The 8,333-nt window shown below is 63.7% G+C and overlaps 1 protein-coding gene across 1 annotated transcript; it reads right to left on the bottom strand.

Annotated features, from left to right (window-relative positions):
- Positions 1-276: 276 nt before the first annotated feature.
- CRABP1 (cellular retinoic acid binding protein 1) lies at positions 277-6,093 on the bottom strand. The gene is made up of 4 exons (XM_036278009.1): positions 6,012-6,093; positions 5,430-5,608; positions 3,550-3,663; positions 277-488 (listed from the first exon to the last, which is right to left on the bottom strand). The coding sequence occupies exons 1-4, from the start codon at positions 6,079-6,081 to the stop codon at positions 438-440; spliced, it is 414 nt and encodes a 137-aa protein (XP_036133902.1). The 5' UTR covers positions 6,082-6,093; the 3' UTR covers positions 277-437.
- Between the last annotated feature and the right edge of the window lie 2,240 nt (positions 6,094-8,333).

The following is an 8,333-nucleotide window of genomic DNA, read 5'->3' as shown; positions in this document are numbered from 1 at the left end:
CTTCCTGCTGGGAGCCACCAAGCACCCCAACGAACGCAGGGAGGAAACAGCACCGTGAGCCCCACACACCTTGGATTCCGAGGAGGGGTCCCAGCTCACAGCCCTGCCGTCACCCCGGGCAGGGCCCAGGCCGGCGCGGGGGGCAGGGGGGGACAGCAGGCGCAGCAGCTGGTGACGAAACTGAGGGGCAAAGAAGAGAGACGCCCTGAGACGTGTCCAACCAGTTTAATGATGACGGGACCGTGCAGATGCCAGACTGAGGAGCACCAGGGACATGGCACAAAGGCCTCGGGGAACCACTACGCCACGGGCACAGGGAAACGGGGTCACTAACGTTAGCGGGGAAGGGGCCGTGCACCAGCAGCTCCGACCTAGGACACTCCTCGGGGTGGGGGGACATGCATCGCACCGCCAAAGCTGGGGCGAGTCGGCCGCCCTCACTCCCGAACATAAATCCTCGTGCAGACCACGTCATCGGCGCCAAACGTCTGTGGAAGGGAAGGAAAACGTTTACAGCGTATCACTAATAAGGCCACTTACTGCCCCGTTAAAAACTCTTTGAAACAGACATTCAATTTCCTGTGCCCTGTGCGCACGCTAAGGGGTGTTTTTCTTTCTTCCTCTCTTTCGTCTTTCCCTCCCTTCAGCTCTGTATTGGCAGAGAGGCGGCCAGGGTATAGAATTAGGTGACGGGCCGCCCTCCTCGGCTTCTGGGACCGGCGAGTGCTGACCTCAGCAACCCCGGTTCCCTGGCTCCGGTTGTGAAATTAAACCGAAAGGGAGAGTCCGGAACGGTTTCTGTCTCTTTGCAAATGACTTCAAGGGAGCCGGGGATTTCGGGCAGCTGGAGCCCTGGGGTCCAGCACCGCCCTGCCAGACAGGGGGCCGCGCAGGGGGTGTCCGGCCGGCAGACAGCTGGAGGTGCTGTGGGAGCAACACCCACAGGGTGTCACCTGCAACCTACACGTGTTTGCCGCTCGGCCATGGGAGCACAGCCTCGGCCTTGCTCTCCTGACCATCTGTGGATGGAGCGGAGGGTCCCCCCAGGATGATCCCAAAGGCTCTCCGGCCGACTGCTGTGACTGTTTGTTTGTTTGCTGTGGGGCAGACACCAACCAGTCCAGATGGAGGGTGGTTTTTTCCTGTCCCCTGAAGTCGTGTCGCCCATGAGCAAGCTGCGTCAACCTCCCACACCAGCAGTGACTCACAGGCCTGCTCCCTGGGGCGCTCACAGGCATGGAACAGGGAAACCAACATGAATTTTAAAAATACAAAACCAGCCCGGCCGGTGTGGCTCAGGGGTTGAGCGTCGACCCTGCACCAAGAGGCCGCCAGTTCGATTCCTGGTCAGGGCACGTGCCCAGGCTGTGGGCCCGATCCCCAGTGGGGGGCATGCGGGAGGCGGCCAATCGATGTTCCCTCTCATCGATGTTTCTCTCTCTCGCTCCCTCTCTAAAGTCAATAAAGAACAAAAAAGTAAAAAGCAAGACTTCCCCAGGCCGTGGGCCTGAGGTGGGTGTCTGGGTGCAGATGGACATTTCTCGGCAGGGAGGTCCCTCTCTCAGATTCTCAGAGGGGCCCGAGGCTCCAGCGAGGGTGGGAACCCTGCACAGAGAGCCCGGCTCCCTTGGCTGGTGAGGAGAGGCCCCCAGAGCCCGAGCCCGGACCCCGTCCCAGCACATGGTTCCAGGGAGACACTGGCCATGAGTGGTTCCTGAGGGAGCGAGGTCTCATCCCTGGCTTCTTTCTGAGGAGGGAACTCGGGGTCACAGCTGCACCTGCTCTGCACACCTGCTCCCCGTCACCCTGCAGCGGTCAGGAGAGCGGACGCCCTGTGAGCCGGGAGGGGCGGGAGTTGCTCCTGACATGCACCTCTCAGAACCAAACCTCTCCGAGCCCTAGGGCCGTGGTGTCAGCCCGAATGCCACTTGGGAACCGGACTCCACCCGCACTGCCTGGACCTGGGCCGACGCAGGGCTTCAGGACCCCAGGAGAAGCCGCCACGCTTCCGACCACCTCTGAAACGTCCTCATCGGCCTGGAAGCGGTGCCGGAGGCTCCCGAAAGAAACGGTGGGGTGCTCCAGACTGGCAGGAGGGCGGTACCCCATTTTCAGAAGGCAGCCTGGAGCCAGCACGGCGTACGGGTGGCCCCGCCGGGCCAGTTTCCGCGTCACCAGAGTTCACCCGCCTCCTGTTATACGAGCCGACATCTCCCTACACTCGGATGTATTCGTGAGCATCACCCCTGAGATGAAAGCCCACCTCTCTCACCCAAAATGCCCAGAACGAGGGCTCCCCTCGAGGCCCGTGCACGTGTCCACCCAGCCAGGGCGGGATGCGCAGGAGGCGCCGCAGCGGGAACTGAGGTGGCAGAGTCCTCCGGGCAGAGCGGGGGCTGTGCCCTGGCTGCTCGATGCCCGAGGGCTTATTAAAATTGGTTTCTCACGGAAGAAGCCGAGCCTGCTTCGCCCTCAGCCCCACCCGGATTCTCAGCCACCTGGTCCCCTCTTCGCTAACCCCGGTCCCTGCGGACCACAGACGTCCCTTCCTCCTGCGTGTCCACGTCTCAGACTGCCCCCCCGCACCCAGCAGGCCTCCCCTGCCCGGAAACAGCGTCACCCGGCTGCAGGCACGGCCGTCCTTTCTCTAGGAAGAGGGGGAGGCGCGTGGCATCATCGCAGGACAGGAGGGCAGGGACCAGGCGCCTCCGCCGAGTAACCGAGCGCCAGGGAGGTCTTCTCGCAGAACAACGGGAACCGCAGGGCCCAGAGGGACCAGGGATCGGACTGCGGCCCAAGCCCTCCTCTTACAGCGTGAGAAGGCAGCCGTGCCCAGCCCAGGCAGGGAGTCCCCTCCGACATCTCAGGGGGACAGAGCCAAGGGGCAGGCAGAGAGGAGGTGTGAACAACGAGCCTGAGGAGAACAAAGGACGTCCCTCCCTGTGACCCACCGCCACCGCCCTGTCCTCTAGTCTGACGGACAGAGGTGCCTGGGAAGCGTGTGCTGCCCTGAACAGAGAGACATGGGGTGCCCTGCCCTCCCGCCGACACCTGTGCCACAGGGAGGAGCCGGTCACGTCCTCAGTCCGCCTCACCAGGCACAGGGAGCGTGGCCGGCGCTGCTTAAACGTTTTCATCGGCTCCGATCAGGGCACACCCCACCCTGCGCAGTGGCAGGGCTCCGCCCTCCGCCTTGCGTTACTCAGATTGGCTCCCGTGAGCGAGTGGGGGTAAAACGTCGTCTAAGACGCCCAGGGCTACGTGAAAATGCCCCGAAATCCAGCCCAGGCAGAAACACCAAGAGTGAGAAGGGGAGAAAGTGAACCCGGGGCCCTCCGGCGCCCCAGCCTCAGGAGCTGGGGCGGGCAGGCCGGCTGGGAGTCAGCACAGGGCCCACGGGTGGCGACAGCAGCCCACCTCCAGCCCTGCTCGGCCCCACGGAGCAGTGACAGCCTGTGGCCTCAACGTCACCGCGGGCTCTCTGCCAGCAGTGTCTCCCTGATGGGCCAGGGCGGGCGGCACCTGTGGGGACGGGGTCAAAGGCCTCACCAGGATGAGCTCGCCGTTCGCCAGCTCGCGTGTCCAGTAGGTTTTGGGGCCGTCACCCTCCAGCAGGGTCTGCGTGCAGCGGATCTTGTTCTCATTCTCCCACGTGGCTAAACTCTGCGGGCAGGAAAACCATCAGTGACATTAATTACGGCCGCGGCAGCCGGGCTGTGGGCAACAATGAGCTGGGCGGCGGAGCCACACATGGTCCCCATCAGCAGCGTCCAGAGTCAGGGCGCGGGTCACGGATTTATGGGGCGCGTCTATACCTGGTGTGACACATGTGGCACACGGTCACCGAAGCAGCCGCGCCTCGGGCAGGCTCCAGGAACACGGTTGAGAGCCTGCAACGGTTCGTTTATGGACTACCTCTCGAGCAATTTGGATTTTAAAGGCAAGAACCTTCCCATCAGAGCTACAAAATTTTACAACGGCTACGACACCGTGTTTGTGGGGCGCTCTGTTCCCTGCACGGATTTGAGGTAACCTGTTTCTGCGTGCCCTCATCAGCCTGCTCTGATAAAGCGGGGTGTCTCTGGCTCTGAGGGTAACAACTCAGCCACTTTCCAGGTGATGTCTCTCCAGAAAAAAAAATTAAAAACCAAACAGAACAGCACTCTGAAGGGTCCTCGGGCTGTTGGAGGTGGGAAGCAGGAGGGACGGACGCACAGAGAGCAGCATGGGGTGCTGGGGACCCAGGACCTACTGGCTTTTTAACCCACACACAGGCTTCATCAGGCAGGGTGGGGACAAAGCCCACTCTCCACGCTGTCCTGGGAGCCTCTGGAATTTTTATCAGAATTACAGTCTCTGGCAGCAGCCACTGACCATGTCCCCAAATTGAGCCCTGCCTGTTGCCAGGCCTGTCCTGTAACTACACTGTCCGGCTCTTCTGCTTTTACAATCCGTGTGGCGACAGAGGCTCAGATCCCCCGCCCCTACCCCACCTCCAGGCCCTCATTTTCAGGCTGTGCCCACTCCAGGGTCAAATACTGCCATGTGGGTCTGCCTGCTCCGGGGCTGTGTCTCTGTCCTTGTGCCAAGCCCAATGCCCAGGGAGCCCACTCAGTACGACACCCAGGCACCATCCGGGAAAAGCGAGAACAATTCTCACCGTCTGGAATGTGATTCGTTTTTCCTTTCTTTTTTTTAAAAATACCAACAAAAGGAAGACATTTTGTCACTTTTTAAGTAAGTGGCAGCAGCAGCGATTATTTTTCCATCTGTCCTCCAAATACCCGGGTGACCGACGCTCCATCCCACCCCGGAGATCAACCTAAGCAAGCCTGCCCGTCTGAAAAAGGAGTGAGAGCCCCTTGCCTACCCCACCCCGCAATCCGCGTGTGCACCCAGGGCCCACGTGGGAGGGATACAAAACCCGTCCTTGAGGACGGAGAGCTCTGGGCCATTCCCAGGCGGAATCCGCCTTGCTGTTGGAAAGATCGCACCGTTCCTTTAAGGAACCAGGGCCGGCGGGCGGGAAAGGCGCCAGCGCCCTCAAAACTGCTGAAACTGGACCCAGGGCGTCCCCAGGGGCCCGGGGACGGGGGGCGGGCCTCGGGCTGCCCATCCACCTGCGACAGAGAACGCACCGGCCTTGCCACCTCCTGCGCCAGCGCCGCCCGCACCCGGGTCGCCGCAAAGCGCTGCAGGAGCCTCTTAGGGAACGCGGCGCGGCGCCTGGGGACGGGGCTGGGGACGGGGCTGGAAGGGGGAAAACCGCTTTCTCCGGAGCTCAGGGCACCGGCTGCACCGACCTCTGCACCCGCCGGTGCACACGCGCGCCAGGCAAGCGCGCCACAGGCTGCAGGGGCGGGGGCGCGGGGCGGCGCGGTCCAGCCGCGGGCGCAGGGACCCGGGGCCGTGCCCAGCTCCGGGCTCACCCGGCACTTGCGTCCGTCCACGGTCTCCTCCTCAAAGCCTTCTCCGACCTTGAAGTTGATCTCGGTGGTGCGCACGGTGGTGGACGTCTTGATGTAGAACTGGTCCCCGTCCTGGCGGATCTCCACGTGCGGCTTGGACGCGGCGGCCACGGCCACCTTCCGCAGCATGGCGTTCACACCTGCCGGGAAGCGCGCCGCGGGCTCGAGTCCCAGCGCTGGGCACCCCTCCCCTGCCCTGGCCCTGGCCGTGCGGATGAGACCCTGGGGCGGTGGGGGGCCTTCCCCGGGAAACTCGGATTCGTGGCAGGGCCCGGATTCGAGCCGAGTCTCCAAATGTAAAGTCCCTGACCCTCCGCGGACCCGGCAACAATCTCTCGTCGCGATGATCACCCACGAGATAAAGGCGGAGCCGTCGGGGAAGGCGCCCAGCACCCACCCAACCTGGGCTGGACTCCACTCGGCTCCTGGGTGGGGTGCGCCTCGGATCTGCACCCGGGATTTTCTCCTGCGGAAGGTCGGCCCCCCCAACCCGCCCCCTGCGCGCCCGGGGCACCTCCAAGGGGCGCGTCCGCGCCAGCTCACCCAGGGCCTTGAGGAGCTCGTCGAAGTTCTCGCTGCTGCGCATCTTCCAGGTGCCGGCGAAGTTGGGCATGTTGGCGGCGGCGGGCGCACTCGGAGCTGCACGGAGGAGACTGCGCTCTGCGCCCAGCGCGGCCCCGACTCCACGGAGAGCGCCCCCCACCCCGCCCCCCGCGGCCCCGCCCCCGGCCCCGCCCCCGCGGCCCGTGCGGGGCGGGAGCCCCCGAGCCCCACGCCCCGGTGCTGCCTGGGCGTCCGAGTCTCCAGGGGGCGGCCTGGCACCCGCTCTCCTCCAGCTGGGCTGGGCGTGGGCGCGTCTGCCACCAGCCCGCCAGGCCACCGCTCCACGGCGGGTGCCGGGAGAGGGTTAGAGGAAACGCGATGGGCACGAGGGCGCAGTCGCGGAAGCCTAGGGGAGCGTTATCCGTCCCCTGCACTTTGTGTGTGTGTGAGAATGTCCGTGGTACAAAGAAGTGGGGGCGCAGGGGTGGGAGCCGCGCTCTGCCACGCCCAGTTGTGCCTCTGGGTGTGCCCAGCCGGTCCCCCCTGCTCCCAGTTGGGGATCCCATGCTCGCCACGTGCGCAAAGGCGGGAAAGCCTGACCCCTCCCCCTCAGCACGCTTTTTGGCGCCGCTGCGGGGAGCCTAGCACCCCGAAAGCTTGTGTGTCCCCACGTTTCGGGCAGGGGAAAGAACAGCGTGGGCCAAGGCAGAGCTGTGTGTTTGGGGGGCCACGTGCCTCCGTGTGGCTGCAGCGCGTGGTCTGCAGAGGGGAGGCGACGCCGTCCACTGGGCGCGCAAAGGCACCTGGAAGGGTTTGGGCGCAGGTGAGGCCGGCCCGCTGCTGCTTCGTGCAGTTGCCCTGCGTTAGTGTGGAGAGCGGCTGGGAGGGCAGACATCGCGGGGGCACAGAGAGGTGACGATGCCCTGGGTCGTGGGCAGGGTGCTGTGGGCAGTGGAGATGGGAAGGGGGTGGGTTGGGGAAGGAATGTCCCCCAGCTGGGCATCACCGCAGCCTGGGCAAGCTCTCTGGACATGCAGACTCCCAGGCCCCAGCCCTGGAGAGGGGGGTTCAGAAAGTCAGGGGCGGGACCCAGGAAGCTGTGTTTCGCAAGCTTTCCAGATGATGGTTTTTATCCAGCCCCGTGGGCCCTGCAATCTTCCCTGACCCGCTGTGCCTGCGGGGGAGGGGGCCGTGGGAGCCAGAGGCCAGCCTGACTCCAGGCTTCTGGCTCAGAATCGGGGAGAAAATGAAGGGTCTGGAAGCCTGGCGGGTGGGAAAGGCGGTAAGTCTGCAGCTGGCAGGAAGGTGCTGGGGTGACGAGAGGCTGATGCGCGTTGGCACAGTAAAGAGGGGCCTGGGGTGCGCAGCATTTTCCGAACGCAGGGGTCGCTGTCTGCGGAGCGCCCTGCAAAACCTCTGTGGGCGGTTGCACTGGAAGGCTGGAGCCCTGAAGACTTTTAAGAACTGTGACTTGGTCAGAGTGCATTTTAAACAGGTCCCTCTGGTGGCCAGTATGAGGGTGCACTGAGGGGCGCTGAGGACTGATGCCTGGAGACCAACGAAGAGTCCGCTGCCAAGGTCCAGGGAGAGACAAAGAAGGCTCCAGCTTGAGGAGGGGTCAGACCCAGATGGTTAGACAGCAAATCAGTCAGACAGGTGACTGATCAGACAGTGGCGGTGAAGGACAGGGACACGCTCATGTTTGGTTTCTGGCTGAGAGGTCACATGGAAGGGGGGACCACCAACCCGGGTGTGCTGGACAGTCATGGGAAGGACGCTGAGTCCTCCTTGGATGCAATGGTCCTCAGATTCATAGGGACACAGATGAAACTGTCCAGAGTGTGTTCGGTGAAACACGGAGGGAGCATCCCGGAGGGCCTCTAGGAGGAGGGGAGTCGGTTCGCCCTAGCGTGAGGCTCCGTGGGCGGGTGTAGAGAGAGCCTGGTGTGGGGTGGAGGTGTGGGTAACACGGAGCACAGCATTCGAATTTGGAGGGTGCCTCAGGCTTCAGAGTGGAGCTCTGGGGGCGCAGTGGGAGTCCTGGTGACAGGGCTTGGAGTCACCAGTGGGACTCTGGTGACGTGTGGTCTGGGTGGTTGGCAGGGCTCTGCCTGGGTGGCGGAGAATGGCCGTCAAGCCCTGCCCCTTCCTGTGCCATCCAAGGAGATTGTGCTGCCAGTGAGAGTGTCTTCCAGGCTGAACGCAGCTGCTCACCGTCGCTCAAGCTGCAGGTGCTGGCTCGTTCCCAGGGTGCCCTGGGTGTGACCTCATGCTTGCGGTCAGCATCCCCTTTGGCTTTTGGCTGGGACCCTGATCTTTAGT

Source organism: Molossus molossus, unplaced genomic scaffold (assembly GCF_014108415.1).
Source record: "Molossus molossus isolate mMolMol1 unplaced genomic scaffold, mMolMol1.p scaffold_m16_p_24, whole genome shotgun sequence".
Classification (NCBI taxonomy): Eukaryota; Metazoa; Chordata; class Mammalia; order Chiroptera; family Molossidae; genus Molossus; species Molossus molossus.
Note: the sequence above shows the minus strand (reverse complement) of the source record. Positions and strands in the feature narration are given on the sequence as shown.